This window comes from Phallusia mammillata, chromosome 5 (assembly GCF_965637545.1).
Source record: "Phallusia mammillata chromosome 5, kaPhaMamm4.hap1.1, whole genome shotgun sequence".
In the NCBI taxonomy this organism is placed as follows: Eukaryota; Metazoa; Chordata; class Ascidiacea; order Phlebobranchia; family Ascidiidae; genus Phallusia; species Phallusia mammillata.
In genome coordinates, this window is record NC_137256.1 from 26,808,848 (window position 1) to 26,831,466 (window position 22,619).

Below are 22,619 nucleotides of genomic sequence, written 5' to 3' on the forward strand. Positions count from 1 at the left end.
TGGAGAAAAATTGGGCGATTGGGGGGCGTTGGGAAATTTCGCGTTGTTCAATCGCTTTCACGTTTCTAACATGACTCGGACATGGCGCCGCTGCTCAATAAGGCTTCGACCGCTTCAGTATGTTTGTTTGCTGCGTGTTTTTGATGGTGATGTCACAATGCATTTTATACAAATACAAATCAATGCGTCATTTGTCGGGGCCTGTCTGCGCTTTGATAGCAAAACTTGCAGGTGGACTTGTGCTTGGCCAAACCGAGCGAGAACCGGAGTATTTGGTACCGAGCATCGCAATTTTTGATGCTCGGCCGCATTTACTAAGCCGTTAGGACTAAGTTGTAGGACTAAGACTTAGTCACTAAGTTCACCTAGTTTTACAAAACGCACAAAATGATCCAAAAGTTGTTTGTTTTATCACAAACCAAACTAAAACTATCAAAGCCTTCATTATTGTGCGCGAACAAACGGCTTTATAAATGAGTTTTGCCTGTAGACGAGATTCTACAATTTTCAAAACAATTATACTATTTGGCAGTATCATTATCTGGCTCTAACAAAGATTGCACTTTCGTTGGTCCCGGAAAGGCGCGCGTTAGGGCTTGTAATATGTGGCCCTCGCAAGATATTTTTAATGTTATCTGGCCAAGAAAAAGTAGTATTGAAAAACCGTACTATGAATTGATTACTTGCTTTTTACACAATAATGTAAAATGCAAGTCATACACGTTTTTTGTGACATCACAATTGAACGTGTGATTTGTTTACCTCTAACTTACAGAAGTAGAGTCCCCAAGAATAAAAGTGATTGTTTTCAAAAACGTCAAATAGTGTTAATACTCTCAATTGTCGTTTGTTCCTTGGCGTTGGTTTTCTTTACGTGTCATGCAGAAAATACCTATACATCTTAAATACAGCCCTGGGGGCTAAAAAGGGGCCAAGTAAAAATATGGAATTGGAAACGTTTCTGACGTCACAATACACCGAGCGTTAACGTGAGATGCTCGGTGCTCGACCCAACAAAACAATTGCAGTTTTGGCCCATCACGTGAACCAAGCTAAAAGCAATGAGCACTGTCTGTAGTTGATGGTATCATGTTGAATTAACCATTAGAATATTTATGAATAAGTGCTAAAACATAGCTTGTTAAACATTCGGCTCCTAATTATGGCATTGATGTTGTTCTTGAAATAAAATCGTTTTTATTTTTGTCAGTTTTGAGGTGGGGGGCGTTTATAAATAACGAACACGTAAAAGGGGCGGTACAAGAAAAAAGGTTGAGAAACACTGCTTTAAATTGACCAAAACAAAAAAATACCTTCTTTGCTTTGTTGTATCGGTCCACTTTGACACAAAGAAACTTGCCCTGTTTGTGCCAGTTCAGTCGGATGTCAGAAACATTGAACAAGTTCTTCACTCGAACTTCTTTCTTGGATGGAATTGCAAGAATTGTGACACGAGCTGGGATCTTGTTTTGCTCTGGTACCCAGAACATGTTGTCCATGGGTGACCACATAAACTCGCTAAAATTCAAGAAAAAGTTAAGACTGATTTGCTATGTTTGTTCAAGGTTACCAAAAGCTTTGATACACACCTCACTCCACCAATTGGCATGCTCTTTTTGTCCAAATGTCCCATGCTCTGTAAACAGTATGTATAAACATTTAAGATCAATAATACAAAGCTTTCGATAAAGGTAGAAAATATATGAAATTTTGCATGTAAATTATTACAATGGATTTGTTTAAAATTGTTGTGTGCAGAATGAGTGTAACTACTTTGTTATATATATTGTGGTTTTTAATGACATTCATTAAGTATTTTGCTTTAGCTACTTACACGAGTTTCATAGACACTCAGTACACCTTTGGATTTTCTAACAAAGTAAGTACCATCGTGACTCCATCTGTCAAACAGCAAATTTCAAACAGGTTCGTTAAACAAACTTGTTTCACCAATGATAGGCAGCTTTTTTTCTTCAAAAAGTCTAAATACAAATATCCACACACAGTAAATGAATTTAGCATGAATAGTTTTTTGTCAAATAGTCTGTAACAAATATAGAACAGTTGGGGTATTTCTTCTTTCTTTTTTGTTAATTTTTTCATGTTTTAACAATTTTTATTAGCTAACGAAATCTGATATTGGAAAGATCGCTCAAAACTTCTACATTACTCTGCAGGTTACAAAACATCATGTCAAGTTTGAACATGTGAAACACAACATTAAGGTATGTAAAAGATTTCATTACATACTTAAATATCGGCCACTGCCTGTCATCAGCTCCAGACATGTCGGCATGAAAACCCCTCTTCTTTGTGCCAGCAAATACTTCCCATATTATAATGGACTGGGCATCTTCACTAGTTCCTTGTTTCTGCATTGGGCTGAAAGTTACCAAGTATCTGTAAAAAACAACAAGGATATTTTTGTCTTTGTTTTGTTTTAGTTAGACTCACAATCCCAAAAGCACTTGCATAAAAAACAATGAATGGTATCTTTATTTTACAGGTAATTGTGGCAATGCAGACTTGTTAAAAAGTTAGAAAAGTGTACAAAATCAAGGATATCCTAAATATAATACTGTTAGTTCAAATATATGCATGCTGCTCGGGTATGTTTTAAACTTCGAAGTTATAAATGTACATAAAAACTCAAGAAGTGCACTACAACATATTATATATATATGACACATGTATTATTTTTTTATGTAATCTTTGCACAAATTAGGTAAGATTGAAAGCTCATTTATAACTTTGCAAGGTGTAAACATAACATGCATTCACACCAATAGTTGTGCCAGATGTCCATTAAATATGGGTTGGTAGATTGTAAAATAGTTGTATACACCAGACATTAATCATTTTATTGAACAAAACCACATAACCAGAAAACAGGGCCAGGCATAAATCTATCTGTAGTGCAAAATAGTTTACTGCACCCTGATCTATACTAAAGACCACTTCTCACCTTTCAGATGGTGAAAAGTTAATAAGTTGGACACCAGGGTGGGCAAATCTCTGGATCTGCTTGAAGTGTTCCCCTCCCCATAAAGCAACTCCTTTAGCATGAAATGTGACAAAGTATGATCCTTTAGGTGACCACCTTGTGTATGTTTCAGTCCAACTCTAAAAAGTTTAAAATACATATATGATTTTGATATACCCTTGCTCAACTTGGAATTGCCATTTTGCACAATACTTAAAGATTTGACCATCTTTTTTGTGATGTCTATTAGCAATGTATCTTTATTGAATTTCAACAATATTGAGCTTTTTTAGTTGGCATGCAATGAATTATCTTTGCTAAATATAATTTCCCTTTAAAAAATGTTGTAATTATATAATATTAGATAAAAACAATGCAACGTAACTAACTTTTTTCATTATTTTTATTCATTATGGGGCGTGCAAACCAGAAACAATTTGTCATACCTTCCTTTCTTTAATAGCAACTGGTTCTGCAGCAGTATTCAGGTATATAGCAGTCTTCTAACCACCTTCATAAATTACACCAAACTGGTCATTGCTGTCCTCCTCTTCCAAATAGTAATGCAAGTTGCCCTACAAACAATGCACTAAGAAACCGCACTGGTGTTTTCCGTGTACGCTGTTTTATTTGGTGAACAGAACTTACGGGTTCAACCACCGTTGTGGGTAACCGCCTGTCTTATAAAACATACCTAATACATTGTAAGCATCATTCAAATAACCGAAAAAGTGACTCGATAATTGTGGTTGTGGTCAATCGCATAAATTGCTAGTTGCACTGAAAAACTGCAGCGATACAAGCCTACATTTAAAATATCAGATCAACGTTATATTTTTACGATTTTGATTGAACGTGATTTCAAGGTGAGGTAGGAGGCAAAACCTGTGAAAATTAAACATTTCAGCAACAAGCCACTTTAAATCGGGTAACTAAAAACATTGTTAGGCTTAAAACAGGAAAAATCGTAGGCCTATACTATATTTAAAGAGTCAAACAGAAACTAGAAAATGAACGATACAGATTGAATTTTGCCAAATATATCAATACCGTAAAGTTATTTTTTACCGTTGCATTTATATTATTTATTCATGTACTCTATTTTTTACGAAATCATATATCTGTCTTTTTTTTAGTGATTGCGTTGACCTTATCTTCGTCTTTTTTATCACTGCATTAATATTTTGCTTCGTTTTTAAGATTTTCCGCATTTTATTGATGTCTTACAGCTATTGTTGTGTCTGTTTACGATAAAGTAAGCAAACAACATTTGCAAACACACAAAAAAATAATCTGTTTAGTCCATGTTTTTGCAAAAGTAACAACGGGCCGTTGTTTAAAGCTTGAAGTAAACTATGCTCCGTAGATTTACCTTCCCCGAATGTTCGCCGTAGAAACAACACTTTGGTTTATTGTAAACAAAATAAAATTCTGTGAGCTGCGTAACTTACATGGTAGAGCTACTAACACCAGAACGAGAATCTACCCCCAAATTTGATTGGTTATATCTCCACAAATGCTCACGGTTAGGGCTAGTAGGGTCGGGGTAAGGTATTAGCACTTAAAATTCAATAAAACTAACCCAAAAAATTAGTTACTAATGTAAAAATTTTATGAAAATATTTCCCAACCCATTTATAACCGCTAAATAAAAATTCAGCTCTTTACGCCCCCTTGTGAAAGCGAAGTTCTGATTCGTTATGGTGTTAGTAGCTCTACCAACTTACATGGGATAAATTACCGATGCGTGAAGTGCCGGATACCATGGGAATTGCAACGACGAGGAATGTGACGTCACGCACCTCGCGCAAAAAATCCAATAAATTAGGCCTGAAGTAAACCTGCTTAACGCATGATAAAAACCACGTGGCGTGACAGAGTTAAACAGCAAGTCGGTTTAAATCTTATCAGCTGAAATGTCAGCTAATGAATTTGAAGTGATATCAAAACAAAAAACGTCAGCAACAGAAAAACTGAAAAACAAAGTCACAGGTTGGATTTTGAAGCAATTAAAATTGTTGGATGGAAATAAAAAAAGCATATAATAGAGTAACGGCAACGTATAATTCCAACTTTCACAGCAGGTTTGATTTTTAAAATATTTATGTTCTACCAAGAAACCGAAAGCGGAAACTGATTTGCTGTAAACTATCAAAAATATATTATCAGCTAGGGTCATTTTTTCTTCTATATTCCAGCATGGCGCGTTTTATTACAGATAGAATGCTCACAAATTACGTCACAACACGACACGTGCCTATTTCAACGAATGTTGCTCCAGGAAAATCAATTGAAGTTTTTCTCTGCAGTTTTGACGAGACTTGCTGATTACTTGTATCAGCTCTGTGATTGGTCGGTATTCGGGCGCGGGAGTGACGTTTGAGAAGCAAGCGCTATGATTGGTCGAAAAAAAAGAAAAAAATGAGACAACTTGTTCGATCTTGTTCAATGTTGAAGAAAGCTGTGTCGGTGGAGCGACTCACCAATTGAGAATAAACAGGTAATTTGCGAGTTGTAAATTAACTAGCCTGGTGTTTGTGCAGAATAAACTCGGGTGCACACTTGTTGACTTATGTTACATATACCAGAATAACATTTACCAGAATATGTTTGACTTATTTATCAAATACACGATATTGCTGCTGGATCGTATGTTTCAGGTCGTCGGATGGTTTCAATCGCTTCGGAGAAACATCTACCACAGCGAAGAAGAAATACTTTATGAAACTTCCTAAAATAGGCGAGTAAATAAATGATTGAAGTTCATGTACTTATCTATATTTTTGGCGTTAAATGGTAATAGTTTGTATGTCCAAGTGTTGGTAGTATAAAGTGCACTTATTCTGTCTTCGCATGTTGACATAGTTAAATATTTCATAAACTATAGTTCACATGTTGCCTTGAATTCCAAATACTGCTTCAGCTTTGTGATGAGATCAGAACGGGGAGAGACCTCAATCAAGGAGGATCACCACAGAGTTCTATCAGAGGGGCAACGTTCGAACCCAAAGTGTGTTATCGGTTACCGGGGCAGAGTTTATCTTTACCGGGGTTCGAACAGTGGTGAGAAGATTGAGAAGCAAGGAACTAACCTCTACACCACGGCTGGTGACGACATCCCAGCTTTAAGTGGTCTTTATATGTTGTAGTACCGGAGCTTTTTTTATAAGTACTGCGGCTCTAGAGTTATGTAAAAGAATCATTCAATAAACAACAAGCAGCTTGCTAGTGTAGTGGTTTCCAGCAAATGGTAGAAACCAGTGAGTCATGGGATCGAATCCTGGTAACCCAACGTCAATTTTTTTGTGAACTAATTCTCTTGTGTTTTGCGATGTTGCTCTGATTGGTGGTTTACCTAAAAAAAAAACACACCGAACCGAAATAAAACGTGTTATTTAGTATTATTGAAGTAAGCAAAGAACAAGTTTCACACAGATGGTTAGGCAAAAAGATACTACTACGACAAACTAAAGGACAGACGTTAAATGGATGATTTAGAAGTTTAGTGGGGAACGGAGATATGTTATTTATTTTAAGATTCGTGGGACAAAATTGAAACTTTTCAAGGACAAAAAGGGTGGAAATTTCTAACAATAATAAAATGTTGTGAGCAAGGGAAATACGAAAGCGACGTAGAACGAAATATCGTGAAAATTATGGGAAATTATTTATTAAAAAATCATTCTGTGTATTAGATGTAGCTATAACATATGTTATCAGGAAAATTTGTTTCGCAACAACGCAAGAAGCAGGACTAAAAATGGATTGTGGAAGATTTAAATGGGTGAAAAAACAGTGATGGAGTGTGGAAAACACTATGTTAGTAAGGACAAGGAATTGTTCTGTCATTAAAAATGGCGGCACAACAACCCATATAAGAGAATAAAGTTTGGACGATGCACAGAGGCGTTAAAGCACAATAAAATCGTTGGTACAAAATATTACACACGCAAACTGATAAACAATGCTGATGTGTATTTGAAATGTACCAAATATAACGTGTATGAAAGATTGTTTATTAGTGGACAAATACAAAGTACACGATGACGTCATCGATCGCAGGTTTCGTCATCACGGTCATCTACATGCGAAAGGATCATGACCATGCGAAGGTTAAACCGAAACTGCACGATGACGTCATCGATCGCTGATTGCGTCATTCCTATCCAGTTGAAGGATCCTATCCACGCGAAGACCCACCAATGTTTCCCAGTTGTTTCTCCTGATGTTATCGAAGTGACTAAAAAAACAAGTATATAAATGGTAAGTGCGCGGCCAGTGGCATATAATCAAAATATAACATAACTTTTGTAGCAAGTTTTATTCATTCGCCTATTTGGAAGGCATGAGCATTTCCGTCTTATTTAAATGGAATCATATAGTTATTAGATTTAATTGACGCGACCAGCGACCTTCAAAAGTAACATAACTAGGTAAGATAAACACTTACATTTGGAATGTTGTGCTTCAATTAAGTTGATCCGATCAGGGTTTCTCCACAACCTTCGTCACCGCAGTTGTTTCCGATGTTTGGCTGCTGCTTCGAACGTCTGCAACAAAACTAACAACAGCATTCTGGTTTGATAAAAAAAACCTAAAACTAATATAATAGAAAGCTAATATCTCAATCGCATTCTGTTAAACTTATGTAAAAAGGAATATTGCAATTTTAATCAATTCTACCGATGCTGACAACTGAATAGCAGCTCACAAACACACGTGACATGCAAAACAATATAACATGCACAAAGATCATGCCATGCAACACACCGGGCTTGCTATCCGTTGAAGCAACGGTATAAATGATAGTTTAAATTCTAATATATGTTTAACTTCACAACGCTCGTGTTTTCTATTTATAGTTTACTTACATTAAAGCTTCAGTGCGATTTCTGTCAAGTTCAGATTTAGAAGTCTTTAAACCTTAGTCACGCCATGATCTGAAACCAAAACCATTTGAGTAAATATAAACGTGGATGTAACAGCATTGAAACTGTTGATTGTTTTAAATAATTTGATGTATAGCATATTTGACGCTCATTCTAAACACTTCTGCCTAAAACTCTTACTAACTTTCTGCAAACTATTATGAGTCGTCAGTGTATGCAGCAAATATTATTTTAGGTAACCTAGCATTATATAAGCGTTAAAACAATCAACTTAACTTGAAGCCGAAAGTTCCCCCATCTTTGTTACGCTTCCGCCGGAAATGGGTTAGGGCCATGGGGTGGCTTAGAGAGTGATGAGATCAGAGCGGGGAGAGACCTCAATCAAGGAGGATCACCACAGAGTTCTATCAGAGGGGCAACGTTCGAACCTGAAGTGTGTTATCGGTTACCGGGGCAGAGTTTATCTTTACCGGGGTTCGAATGGTGGTGAGAGGATTGAGAAGCAAGGAACTAACCTCTACACCACGGCTGGTGACGACAAACCCAGCTTTAAGTGGTCCTTATATGTTTTCGGTTCTAGGCTTTAGCCAAAAACTAAGCAGCGATGTAGCTTTTGGAATTCGAACCCAAATCTCCAGCATATGAGGTCACGATCTTCACCGCTACACCACTAGAGGTGACGGCAAACCCACCCAAAAATGATACATTTGTGAGTTAGACGATTCCTTCCCGAAAAAAATAACAAATTTTGGGAGAGGGTTAGAACTACAAACCATAAGTTCTATCGACCAAGCAGCTTACCATTAGACCACAATGGACACGAAATCGCAGGGCGGGTTTCCTTAATGATATCGATTTCTTTTCTTACCTATTATTGTCTTAATTTCTGGACACACAGACCATACATGTAGACGATTTTTTAGTGGTTGGGCAAGCAGCTCGTTAGTACAGTGGTTATGCAGGCAGGTAGTTAGGTTGAGAGTAAGGCAGACAGGCAGGCAGTAAATCTCCAATTCAGTGGTTCGAACCTCTGAAAGGTCGAAAGGCTGGATAGAAGTTCACAGAAAGTCTCACAGAAGAGCTGCCTACAGAGGAACAGACTCAAGTGACGTAGGAAGGCTGCAAACCGACGTTTTTGGCCAACGGCCAGAAAAACTTGATTTTTACGAACAACTTCAACTGTAAAGTTGTAACCACAACACTGTGGACATATGTGAGGGACCATAGCAACGTTACTTAATGTTGTAGTTGGATCGGAGTACGACAATTCTGCATGGTTCTAATCCCACCGGAAGTCTCAAAATCTGCTGATAGGAAGTTGTGTAAGGTCCTCAAATCTTTTTGCTCTTACGTTCTAATTTTACAGATTTTTGTTTGTTTGTTGACCTCCCGTTACGACTGACTTGGGATCTACACTGAACCCTATCCAACAATACGGAAATATGGGGTCTAACAAGAATAAATATGGTATAACGGCATCAAGCCAATGGAGAATAAAAATGTCAAAAAAATGTCAGAAAAACGGCAACCTAAAATAGCGTATATTATAGCATAGAATGTAGAAGCATAACTTGAAAACATACTACAATGAAAGATGTTAAGTACAAACAAAGACCAAAACCAATAAAATTACAAAAAAAGACACAATTATGAGTCTTTAAATATGTAACCTAACATAGAATATAGTATAGAATAACGAAACACACCTAGAATAAACACAGTGCTATATGTGTACACAAATTAAGGGCAAAACAACGTTTTAAGTAAACAAATAAAATAACAATCAAGTACGAGTAACACGCACGCAAAAATAAGCAACATTTAAATAAACGTTCAACAGTGTCTGTACGCATGCCAAAAATTTGGTTATAATTCAGAACTATTAACAAAATAATATAAGTAAGCGTTACCAAAATTGACGATGAACAAGAACTAAATTACATAAATATTTTAGAATGTTAGAATTTACAAGAAACGACAAAACGCAAAAATATAATTACGATACAAATGTAGCTTTAACTTACTCAATACACAAAGTTGTTTTTTATTTAAGCGAACACAGAAATGTGAAAACAAAACATAAGTTCGAAGTTCTTCGGAAAGTAAGTTCTTCATCGGGAAAAGAGCGTCGAGAATGTCTGGTTGAAGATCGTCCGCTGATTGTGGTTGTTGTTCCAAGTCTGAATATGATAGGAGTGCTTCAACTTGTGGCCATCATCGTCCATAGAATGAACTCCAATCTTTACCCGACATCTGAGCTCCTGAAACAGAAACATACAAGAGACAAAACAATGCAATTCCATACTTTCATATAGATCGCTTAACATATTCGCAAAATATAATATACTGAAAGCTAGACAGTGTGCACCATGTTGGCTCTAAGCAACCTAATTGAAAAAAGTAAATTGTTCGACTATAATTTGTTGCATACAAACGCCTTAAGTTCATTAACTGTTAAAATAATTTTTAAATGCGCTTACTTATTAATATGAATGATTTAACCGATGCTGACAACTGAATAGCCGCTCTAACACACAAGTGACATGCAAAACAATAAATGCAACATGCACAAGCATCATGCAAAAAAACAACAGGCTTGCTATTCGTTGCAGCAACGGCTAAAGAGTCACAACTATTATTAATCCCCTCTAATTCAATGGTTGATGTGTAAACATTTTATTATAGAAACTCCCGGACCGGTACTTACGCAGCAAAACGTCTATCTAAAAGAATATAATTCATGTAGATTTGCCTTAACACGTACCTGTATATAGTTCCAATTCATCCAATGGTTCGTTCAAGCGCAAATCCGACTCCATTACGCAATGCCTTCACGACATACAGGAGATCTGCAGCAAAACACAAATATTAATATCTGACGAATTATAGTGCATACAAAATAAAGTTATAAAATTACCACTTCTAACTCTACTCCTGCCTCACAGCTCTTTAGCTTACTCAGTGTTACGTTGTATCTGTAGATTTAACATTATTCTGGTTACTTAACTTATTAAGTATTTCCGATGTATGCAGTTCCCATTCATCTAGTGATCAGTCCAATGCCGATATTATTCCCCAGTGTCTTAACCGCAAACGGGAGATCTGCAATAACCAAAGTAAATATTAAAGTTCGATTGCTGTTGGTTTTAGAAGTGAAAATAAAATAATATCAGTGCATATTTGACGCTCCGTTTGTTAACGCTTCTAATCTTTACTCCTGCCTCACAACTAGTAAGCTAAACTCAAAACAAACGACTGTTACAAACCAGGGAACGCCAAATAAGCAACATCACATTTAACTTTCTGGTTACTTAACTTAATTAGGCCTTTCCGATCTTTCCATCTTCTTCGATCACTCCGCCTCCAGTAATTGTCTGCAAAACAAAATATAAGCAGTACCAGGAATTTGACATAACGTAATATTAATTACAAAAAGCTTAACTATATACCAACATGTGAAGACAGGATAAGTGCACTTTTATACTATTTCCCCATGTTGGCCCCTACATCTAACATTAAGTGATACAATTTAATAGATAACATATAAAAATACATTTACTCGCCTGTTTTCGGAAGTGTGTGTTGTGTGCCAACGAAGCACTCTTCCGTAAGAACGATGTTTCAGCGTCCAGCCAATCAATTCCCGAAGCCATCCGACGACCTGAAACAAAGTGATCCAGCAGCAGTATATAGTGTATTTGAAAAGTGAATTAAACATAAACGCATAACTTATTATTACAGGTATCAGTGCGAAGTAAACAAGTGTGCACCCGAGTTTACTTCTACAAAGACACCAAACAAGTTGATTTACAACTCGCAAATTACCTGTTTATTCTCAATTGGTGAGTCGTCCCATTGACACAGCTACCTTCACCAAGTTGTTCACAAGGAATGACAGATCGAAGGCGCAAGGACAAAGTCGCCTCACTTTTTTTCTTTTTCTTTCAACCAATTAGAACGTTTCTTCTCAAACGTCATATGGGCGCTCTTCAACCGTCCAATGACAGGCTTTATTGCATCAATCAGTGAATTCCACTTCGGGCTGGTTGATTGATTGCGGGAGGCAAAAATCTTGGAATGATTGGCGGCTGAACTGTTGTGACGTGGCTTGACTTGATTGGTTCTTGTGACACAATTGCTTGCTGGAAGAATCCGAAGTTCGTTAGGATTTGTAACCAAACAGCACAAATAGGTTTAGCCATCCGTTTAATTGTCCCGTCATCGTAAAAATGTAATGCAATTTCATTAAAGGAAAAGTTTTATTTTACTTGGTGTGTTGTTGCGTAGACGAAATAAGTATTAAAAACGTTGTTATGTTTCGTTTTCCTTTACCAACGACATTAAATTTTGTGCCACTGGGCGACTAAACATACAACCAGCAAACATTCTGGCAATTAACATATTTAGAAGCAGTCTGTACATGTATATAGCTGCCTACTTCATATAAATCCAAAGCAAATGTTTAGCCCAGTGGCTCCCAAACTTTTTTGGCAAACTTCTCCCTTAGCAGTTTAAACATTTTCATTTCTCCCTAATATACTACGTAGTAGATGCTAAACAATACAAAGATCATTAAACGTTGGTTTTTTTTTACTTTACAGGTTATATTTCCAGAGCTGAAGCGTATATTTACAAATCACATGTAAAAATTAAAGTCAATTTTCCCCTCAAGTTTCAAAATCCATCTCTTGGGAGGAATTCCTTCTTAAAAACAAGATGACAAGAGACGTCTGTGCTTAAATATAGCTGCTAATTTCCTTTCATTTGCCCTCTTGACATAGAACTCAAAGATACAGAAGCAAAATGTTTAATATCAAAAATGCAAGTAAGAAAATGAAACTATTTACCACACTTTACAGACAGTAACATGAAAAACAAACTTAAATGAGATGAAAACAAAAACATAATCACACATATGCATGGTTTGTCACAATTTGGTGTAAGAGTTATACCCACTTGTTCAACGTACTGTACTGGCATTTTCCTAAATTTTATTGTCTTTTTGACATGCTTTTAGTGCTACATTTTTATTAGTGACTTTTTTGTTGATGGACATGGTCTAAAAGAAATTCTATGTGTTGTTTATCTCACAGTGAAGAATGGTGCCCGGTCAAGTTTGTAATATAATATATGATATCTTTATGCACGTTTAATTTCTTGTTTGTTTATGTTGCAACTGTTTTGTTATACAGGAATGATTTTATAAATTAGGACCAACACATAAAGACTAAGAAATTTGGTCATGAGAAATGAACAAATGTATTGGTCACTTGCTCATTGGTTTAATAATACATTGCATGATTTTATTGGAACATGTTAGTTTACTTGATAACAAAATGAGATGAATAAGGGATTTACTTTAGTCTACGAACTTTATCTTTCAGAAGGGTAAGACACAGTTTTGTCACACAATATATCAGAATTCATTTGTAAACCAAAAAACTTGCTATATTAAAAATATTTGAAAGTAGACGGTTTTCAATGGAAACAGGTTCGGAAGCCCTTTGTGAGAAAAGTCTTGACAATTAGGGACGATTTATTATTTTTTGCCAAGTAATGCTAATATTATTAGAAGCCAACAAAAGACTTTTTACAAACCATTTCCTCATGTGTAAGCAGGTTTCTGTCTACAGGAAAATGTATACAGGAAAAAACATACAACACAAAGGGAACAAAGGAAGCAACAGTACGATATCACTGCATAAAAATATATATCGACGCACAGTGTAAGCCAATAACCCTGTGCAAACTAAGCAAAAATATTAAGGCAAGCAAACTATTTGTGAGGAGATTTCTTCTTGTTCTTCGCCGCTGCTGCTTTTTCCGCTTCAGCTTTTGCTCTCACTAAAATAAATACAATTTTTGCTTATTTAGATGTAAATAATGGTAGAACTAGCGCTAGCCTACTACGAAGCTGACATGTGCAGCATACACGGCAGGCAATGGTGCTTGTGATTCGGCTTTGCTTGTGAAGGCCACAATACAGTTTCGTATGTGAATGTCAAATTCATAGAGCAAAAGTAAGCAAACAAATTTCTGCTTGGCTAAGTTAGCAACACCCAAGTATGCTACATTATATAGATAAAGTCATCTGATAACATTTTCATTTTTAAGCCAGTTAGATGGGATACTGTTGGCATTTTTTTAAGCTCATCCGCCCTTCATTAGGTCTTATTTTGGGTACTAAACGAGTTGCTAGGCACTCTCCACACTGCAGAGGTGTGTGGTGAGCTGGTTTAGTCGCCAACGACCCGACTATGAAACAGGTAGTACAGTACTGGATTACATATTTCCAATAGCACGCAGAGCATGTCCTGACAGAGTAATGTATTTCCTTTCCATAAATAGGATAGTTAATTAATTTTGTGGCAATTTTTTTAATTTCTGGTGAAACCCCTTTGATGGCATAAGTTGGTGCTGAAATCGCTACATTACAGGATGCAGAAGTTAACAATGAGCCTGTATAATATGTATTGGCTGCTTTATGTTTCTAAAACTGTGTTTGTAATTTAAAACAGTTTCTATTTTTGCTCTATACTAGAATATCAAAAGCATGTGCTTTCAGGAGTGGTATGAACTTTTAGTTGATCTGTTTACAAGTCTGTACAATTTTTGCTATTCAATGATGTGTTTAAGGACCCCCAACCACCCCCCTGGAAGGACTCCTGTTCGACTTGTACATGTGAATATCAGGAGCTTGTGAGTATGTCAGCAACATTAATTTACCTGTTTACAGTGTTCACATCTCCTTAACATTGGACATTGTTTCCAGTAATGTAAATCTAAACCTTCATCTGTAAATCCCTCATCTCTTTCACCACAGAAAATACACATGCTGCAAAACAAACAAGGTAGTTGTAGTAAAAGTAGGTAAAGATGACATTTTTTGCTTGTTGGTATATTTTTCTCAGACAGAATAACAAAACAATTGATTTTCCGGAAAAAAAAACATCAAACTAATGTTGATTTGTTATAACTTTGCATTAGAAGTAAGCAGCATTACACAAGCATGCTAAAAGCAGGTTTTGTGCCAAGTTTCAATACAATTTTTGCATAAGCAAGTACACAAATCAATAATCATACAAACACTTTTAAATGTTGATCAATCCATACTGTGACCAACATTGACAATTGAACAACTATTTTGTTTGTAACAGCTTACTAAGATGCATGACTGCAGGTTAATTTCAACTAGAGAACAGAAAATACACCTGCTACAATAAACAAACAGGTTAATTGTACTACAGTTGTAATTTCGGTTTGTTTTTCTCTGGGCAAGGTAATAAAAAATGATTTTCAAAAAACATCATCAACTGATTTCAATTTTACTATTATTTGTGTGAAGAAGTAAATAGATTGATACAGCCTGATATAAGCTTCAGCTTTTATAATGGGATTTAAGCACATAAACCAATCATTATTATGCAAAAACCATATCTGATTTTTAAATAACATTCTAGATATGCATAGTACCAAAGCTACCAATTGACAAGCAATCACCTATTTTTTTACTTAAATGCACAATTGCACTGGGAAGAGTTCCTAACAAGTTTTTATTTTACCAGAGCACATGCATATTATAGCATAAACGCTTAAATATATACATATAATATTGCATAAAACAAATAAATTTGGAAACTTACTTGTCCAGAAACGAATCATCATCGGCACTGGTCCTAAATAATAATATATTGCTTTAAATATGTCCTATTTAACGTTCTTTTTCAAAGAAAAGAAGGAGTAAATAGTGGCATAATGGGGTAAAACAAAAAATAGACACCTATGAATAGCAAATGCTACAAGCTGTCTAATTTTCATTCAATTCGAACATTGATGAAGGGTCACCCATTTTAGGGATTATTTGGTTGAATTGTGGTGTTACAAGGCAAAACATAACATTTGAAGACTTAGTATGTTCAATAAACTTTGCAAATTTCATATAATTAGAACGTTTTTTAAAAGTTCATTTATTTTAGGGGGCTAGTTGAGTAAATGTTGAGGCTACAAGGTAAAACACATCAATCGAAACCTGGTAATAGCATAGTCCACATGCTACCCAAAATTTAGCCTATTCCGACACTGTTTAATAAACTCACCCATTTTAGGGGGCTAGTGGGGTAACTAATAGGGTTATTTGGACAAACAAAGTGGGATGCACATCTACATAACTATATCTACCATCTGTGTACATTTCAGACAAATCCATCAAACATTTGATGGAAAAACGAGTCGGACAAACTTTGGGGAGAAGAAAACAAAAGAAAAAACAAACAAAAACAATTTGAGTAAAATCAATATGTGTCCCCTTCAGGGAAGGGGACCCATAACTATTTCCTCAACGACAACAAAACTGTAACTGGATCTCTGAACCAATTCCATACAAACCTCACTTCACTAAACTGGAATCGAATTCCTATTGTCTGCATTCTCTCCTGCCAACCAATTTGTTGGAAGTACATCGTTCGTGACAACAAACTTGATTCAGCGACATTCAAACATGCATTTTATACCTTTGCAGAAAAGTAGCTAAAAATATTATCGCATAATAGTGGTGAGTTATACAAAGATGCACAAAACACAATTTACAATCCTAGAAACAACATGCAAAAACTTTGTCTTTAACCAGAATCAATTATAACAGATAACATATGGCTTTTTGTTTTGCAGTAGATCATACCATTATCAGCAATATTACAAAGTCTACATGCATTTATCCTTTATGTAGTAGGTGTAAAAGTAAAGATAGGAAATGCATTACATCACCACATTGTGATTATTGCATTTTAAGCAGTTTCTGTTTCACAGTTCAAGGATTGACACAACTTGATCAGATCAGATTAGGCAAGTGTTGGTAAAAAAATGTGTTCGCTTTATATATTTGCTATATATAAGCTCATTAGTAATTTGTTTTGGATCATTTTTGGCCTACTTTGAAATGTCCAGCTATGTTTACAAACTTGTTTTAACTCACCTTGGTAAGTAAAAGTATAAAGTTCAGTTGCAAGCAGCTGTTTGATGTTTGTGAGTTTGAAACATGAAAATGAGCCATGAATTCGATGAAGCTTTTTTAGATTTTCCAGCTTTGTCATGTGTTGATGCGTCAAATAGATATATCCCACCCTGCATCAAAACGACACAATTGTAAACCACTGAATTACTCCCTTGGGGCTTCAATAGTATAGTCTGAGATTTAGTCAATGTTTAACAAACACAATCACTTATTCGAGGCTGTAAAGGTAACCATTTGGCCGATTTAACGAAAACTTCAAATACTAAACGAGAAACACACTACAATCAATTGTTTAAATATTCAACACATTAAGGCTTGTATTTCTGATCTTAAGGACCGATAACCTAAAAACACATATTTAAAGGGTAAAAATTGAGTGAATCTAACTAAAATGTACCAAGTACATTACAATACTTTACCACGCACCAACCAACAAAGTAAAAAACTCCAAGATCATGTATTTGAGTAAGTAGAGCTGTTTCAAAAATTCACATTTTGGGGGCCTGTGGGTAAACTGCTGAGTAATTTAAGGTCAACTTTAGAAGGATTAAACTTGGATAACTAACTAACATCTGTGTAAATTTGAATAATTTGGAAGCACCCTTTCTTGACCAAACATGTGGAACAAACCAGTGTTAGACAAAAAAGAAATGATGCCCATAACTAGGTTTATGGTACAATTAATATGTCAGATTATATTTGTGGGTGAAACTTCAACTTACTGGTGGTGACAAAGATTCATTCAAGAGGCCCGTTGTTTTTCACTGACATTTCTTCTAAAGTTGCAGCTAAACTTTCATCACTAGTTGGCGCTGGTTAGTAAACAATCTACAAAAATATTAGAGGTTTACAAACTGCTGTTGCTACCCTGTACCCCAGTGGTTCCCAACCAGGCCTCCTTTGAAAATAAATTTTACATCCCACATTAATCTCAAAAAACAGGTCTAGAATATTGTCTGTCAACAATATCTTGTTTGTGTGACATTGTTAAACAATATTGATTAAATCAGGCAAATTATTATTTATCTCTTAAGGAATGTCAAAACTTATGATTTCCTTTTATCTAACCCACTGGACAAGTCAAATATTTCCCTGGTTGTTAACCTCTGCTGCAGACAATCGCATGAAAAGTTTAAAGTGAGATATCTCAGTGCAATGAATGAAATTATTTTACCTCAATATTGTCCACAAATGTTGGGATTCTTCTCCAAGCAAGCATCACAGAATCGTTAGATGAAGACTTAGAAACAGCTGACTGCAAAATATTTTACATGTAAAACTAGAAGGGTGGCTTAGCACATATTGCCATTGTATATACATTATAACCTACTTTAAAACATTACTATATTTCCTACACTTATTTTATAATGGGTCCCATATTATCTACTGTCTTTATAACATTGGTTGTTTCTGCAGGCAGAAACTCATGGGTCCCCACACATGCAAAGTTGTAAATAATGCATTTCAAGAGATAACTATGAGAAAGTTTGTTATTGTAAGGTAAAACACAGTGACTGGTACTGAACATAAATAAATATGCTGTATGGACTACAAACTATTCAAATTTCATTCCATTCATCCAAATAGCATATTATTTTATGCTCGGTACCGGTCACTGTGTTTTATCTGACAACAACAAACTTTCTCATAGTTATGAATATTCATTCCATTCATACAAGGTTTTTCTCTGTCTGAGAAAAAAAGGCTAAACACAACAATCAGCTCCTTTTAATTGCGAATTGCACCTGATTGTAGGGGGTAGTGGGGTAAATGATAGTGCTACAGGGTAAAACAACAATCGACACCTATAAGTGGCACACTCCAGAAGCTGTCTAAATTTTATTCAATTCAGACATTGTTTAAAAAATTGACCCATTTTGGGGGCTAGTGGAGTAAATGATGGGGTCAAAGCGTTGAACAAAACAATAGACAACTATAAATCACACATTCTATAAACTGTTGAAATTTTTATAAAATTCGGACATTGTTTAAAACATTCACCCATTTTAGGGGGCTAGAGAGGTAATATTGGGGCTACGGGGTTAAACACAACAATTGACACCTATAAATGACAAATTCTACAAGCTGTCAAAATTTCATCTAATTCCGACACCGTTTAAAAAAACTCACCCATTTTAGGGGGTTAGTGGGGCAACTAATGGGGTTCTACACCCATAAGTAAAAAATATGAAATTACAATGACCCAATCAACAGTCGTGTAAATTTTTATCCAAATCGGCCAATGTTTAAATTTCTGGCCACTAGAGGATCAACATTTGTTAACACGTCTGACATCATAAGACTGTTATCACCCCTCTGACTGGCATGTGCAAAAACGCCTTCCAAGTAATGCACAAACACAAGTAGCATATTCTCTGGTACCTTTACTATACTGTTACTCCACAGAATTTTTTTGTTTGTGGTGCGTAGCAACCTGCAAAAACGTTTTACATTTTGGGGGCTAGCGGGGTAAATACTGGGGTTATTAACTCAAACGAAGCAGATGGCACATCTCCATAACTATATCTACCATCTGTGAAAGTTTCATCCAAATCCACCAAAGATTTCATGCCAAAAGTGCATGGAAACGCTTCGGCAGAAAAAAGAAAAAAAACAGAAAAAAACAGAGTGAAATCAAGATGGGTCCCCTTCAGGGAAGGGGACCCATAATTAATCACAAACTAAAAAGTTGGTTTTCCTATATATTTACATTTTATACGTTCTTTTTTCTTTTTAACGATTTACTATACACAACATTTGATCTCCTAACATAACTGTTTTTGCAAAATCGATAAGGTCTCCACACACATGTTTATGAGAATTGCTTACGATATAAAAATGGTGCAAGTATTTTTAGATTCTGAAGGACAAATTAGTAGAAAGCATCAAGCCACATTATTAACCTGCAAGTTTTTTTCATCCACAATTCTCCAAGATTCACTTGGTGGAACGGGTAGGGCTGTATTTCGTGGGATCCAATCTTGGATCCTGAAAAACAAGTCACACATACTGGGTGTGAATATACTGAAGGGCCATTACGAACAGAAGCATATGTCTACGCTCGTTAAAAAACCAAACACCGCACAATGTTTTTCGGTCATTTTTGCAGAACAACCTGTGCTACAAAATTTAGGCATGGCCGAAGCAAAGTGGTTGGGATTGATTAACGCCAAAATAAACATCCAGTGCATGATACTACCGCGTGTTCGCTAAATTCGTTTTCCACGCATTCCCCTCAACCCAATTACTGTCTTATCTTTTTCTGTACCTCCGCTTTTTTTCTGTTTTGCAACACACCTGCAGCATACTTGACAGCCCGATAGTAAACAGTGCGGCGTTCACTCTGGAAAGTTTCTTCACCAGTTGCATGTTATTCTGGTAGCTTGTTTTAGTATTTTATTGTTTTTACTGTTTTACTATGCTTTTATAACAGTATTGTATTCGCTTACAGAACCGACGATGCCAAAACTTTTTGGTGAAATATATATTCTGTGAAATACTGTGTACAAGTACGGTTGATTCTGTTTGGCCTAGGATTTATACACTGGGTTTTGAATTATATTGATGTAAGAACAGTAATCACCGGAAAACTGCTACTGTAGGTGGATTTCAGTTCAAACTAGATTTTATTTTTTTATACTGAAGGGCATAGCAGATAAAATATGTTGTTTTGCAGTAGCTCATACCATCATCACTTATATTACAAAGTCTACATGCAGGTATTTATCCCTCATGTAGTGAGTGTAAATGTAAAGTTAGAAATTACATTACATTACAGCACCACACAATATTAAACATATGAAATACATAATGGATATTATCACAAAAGAAGATTACAATAAATATAATTAAATTCTGTCGCAGTTATGTTTTGATTAAACACAGTTGAAAGAATAACACAACTTGATCAGATCCGTATTATCTTACTATGTATGGAGTTGGATAGGATTTATATTTTCTACATCTTGTGGCAAAGCATCTTTCTTCACTGATGAAATTGATGTGCTGTGAATATCCTTATATTCCTTGTGTTGGGGTTTGAACTTCGGTTGTGGGCTGGAGAAAATGCTGCAAACAAATAATATATTTGAAATGTGGCTGAAAATCAGCTGCTTAACTTCTCACTTGGTTTTATGTGTTACATACAGTTCAAAACTGAAAAATAATACACACAAACTTTAGTTTGATAAATACAAAACTTGTGTGTAGAGAATACATTGTGTTGCAGATGTTTCTAAAATTGATGTCGTCAAAATTAAAGCAAGTTGTGGCGTAACAGAATAAAAAAACAGATAAGATAAGTGTTGGCAACAAAAAATGTTTTCGCTTAATGTATTTGCTACATATTATATAAGGTCATTAGCAATTTAGTTTTGGGTCTATGTTTACAAACTTGTTTTAACTCACCTTGGTAAGTGAAAGTATAAAGTTGAGTTGCAAGCAGCTTTGATGTTTGTGAGTTTGAAACATGAAAATGTGCCATGAATTTGATGAAGCTTTTGTGGATTTCCCAGCTTTTCTAAACATAAATATTTTATTTGAAACATGATTAATTTTGTGCACAGAAAATTGCATACAATAAAAAAAAGAATGCTGCTTTAAATGTTAAAACTAAATACCAAAACACTCCTTAATACAATGTGTCTTGTGTTTTTTCATTTCAAGCCCTAAATAAGCTTAAATCCCTCTACCAGCAAATAAGTGTGTAAACTAGAAGGGTGGCTTAGCACATATAGCCCTTGCACATACACTATGATCTATTTTAAAACATAATTATATTTCCTATGCTTATTTTGTATTGGGTCCCATATTAGCCATCGTCTTTCATAACCTTGGTTGTTTCTGCAGGCAAAAACTCATGGGTCCCCACACATGCAAAGTTGAAAATAATGCAATTCAATAGATAACAATGAGTAAGTTTGGTATTGTGAAGACAAACACAGTGATTGGTGCTGTGCATATCTAAATATGCTATATGGAGTAAAATCTATTTAAATTAAAAAACTCATTTTAGGGGGCTAGTAGGATAACTAATTTGAGGTACACACACAAACTTAAAAGTAGGAAACCACAATGACTCAATCAATAGTACTGCAAAATTTCATTCCAATCTGCCAACGTTTAAAATTTCAACCACTAGAGGTGTTTTGAGCAACAACCATTAATGTTTCTGACGTCAAAGGGCTGTTAACAACCCTCGAACTGCAATGGCGCAATAACGATAATTTGGCATACTACAAGCTATCCAAATTTTAGCCAATTCTGACATTGTTTACAAACTCACCCCTTTTAGGGGGCTAGCGGGGTAAATACTAGGGTTATCCGGACAAACAAAGTGGGATGCACATCTACATAACTATATCTACCATCTGTATAAGTTTCAGCCACATCCATCAAGCCTTTGATAGAAAAACGAGTCGGACAAACTTCGGGGGAAAATACCCATTTTAGGGGGCTAGCGGGGTAAATACTGGGGTTATCAACAAAAACAAAGTGGAATGCACATCTACATAACTACATCTACCATCTGTATAAGTTTCAGCCACATCCATCAAGCATTTGATGGCAAAACGAGTCAGACAAACTTAGGGGGAAAAAACATCTTAGGGGGCTAGCGGGGTAAATACTGGGGTTATCAACAAAAACAAAGTGGGATGCACATCTACCATCTGTGTAAATTTCAGCCTAATCCATCAAACATTTGATAGAAAATGAGTTGGACAAACTTCGGGGGAAA

The 22,619-nt window shown here is 35.6% G+C and overlaps 2 protein-coding genes and 3 long non-coding RNA genes across 8 annotated transcripts; 1 reads left to right on the plus strand and 4 right to left on the minus strand.

Moving 5' to 3' along the window:
- Positions 1–785: 785 nt before the first annotated feature.
- LOC145227985 (eukaryotic translation initiation factor 3 subunit B-like) lies at positions 786–3,381 on the minus strand. Its single transcript, XM_080092952.1, has 7 exons — positions 3,373–3,381; positions 2,966–3,123; positions 2,251–2,400; positions 1,835–1,901; positions 1,590–1,636; positions 1,314–1,518; positions 786–920 (listed from the first exon to the last, which is right to left on the minus strand). Exons 1-7 carry the CDS (start codon positions 3,379–3,381, stop codon positions 837–839), a joined length of 720 nt encoding a protein of 239 aa, XP_079949078.1. The 3' UTR covers positions 786–836.
- A 2,028-nt stretch (positions 3,382–5,409) lies between these two features.
- LOC145228726 (uncharacterized) lies at positions 5,410–6,208 on the plus strand. The gene is made up of 3 exons (XR_013860227.1): positions 5,410–5,483; positions 5,644–5,723; positions 5,907–6,208. It is a non-coding gene; the product is annotated as an uncharacterized LOC145228726 (long non-coding RNA).
- A 152-nt stretch (positions 6,209–6,360) lies between these two features.
- On the minus strand, positions 6,361–8,211 carry LOC145228727 (uncharacterized). The gene is made up of 4 exons (XR_013860228.1): positions 8,149–8,211; positions 7,855–7,923; positions 7,434–7,544; positions 6,361–7,223 (listed from the first exon to the last, which is right to left on the minus strand). It is a non-coding gene; the product is annotated as an uncharacterized LOC145228727 (long non-coding RNA).
- A 1,186-nt stretch (positions 8,212–9,397) lies between these two features.
- Positions 9,398–11,824, minus strand: LOC145228706 (uncharacterized). Of its 2 annotated transcripts, XR_013860217.1 has the most exons (4): positions 11,698–11,824; positions 11,436–11,533; positions 10,637–11,246; positions 9,398–10,133 (listed from the first exon to the last, which is right to left on the minus strand). It is a non-coding gene; the product is annotated as an uncharacterized LOC145228706 (long non-coding RNA). The 2 variants fall into 2 exon arrangements; XR_013860216.1 differs by having other exon boundaries at positions 11,436–11,824.
- Positions 11,825–12,663: 839 nt separating this feature from the next.
- On the minus strand, positions 12,664–20,870 carry LOC145228688 (centrosomal protein of 104 kDa-like). 3 transcript variants are annotated; one of them, XM_080093945.1, is made up of 7 exons: positions 20,810–20,870; positions 19,786–19,870; positions 18,057–18,137; positions 17,605–17,710; positions 15,516–15,548; positions 14,599–14,707; positions 12,664–13,716 (listed from the first exon to the last, which is right to left on the minus strand). In XM_080093945.1, the coding sequence occupies exons 4-7, from the start codon at positions 17,622–17,624 to the stop codon at positions 13,714–13,716; spliced, it is 165 nt and encodes a 54-aa protein (XP_079950071.1). In that variant the 5' UTR covers positions 17,625–17,710; positions 18,057–18,137; positions 19,786–19,870; positions 20,810–20,870; the 3' UTR covers positions 12,664–13,713. The 3 variants fall into 3 exon arrangements, with proteins under 3 accessions (XP_079950071.1, XP_079950069.1, XP_079950070.1); XM_080093943.1 differs by lacking the exons at positions 17,605–17,710; positions 18,057–18,137; positions 19,786–19,870; positions 20,810–20,870 and adding an exon at positions 16,258–16,331; XM_080093944.1 differs by lacking the exons at positions 15,516–15,548; positions 17,605–17,710; positions 18,057–18,137; positions 19,786–19,870; positions 20,810–20,870 and adding an exon at positions 16,258–16,331.
- Between the last annotated feature and the right edge of the window lie 1,749 nt (positions 20,871–22,619).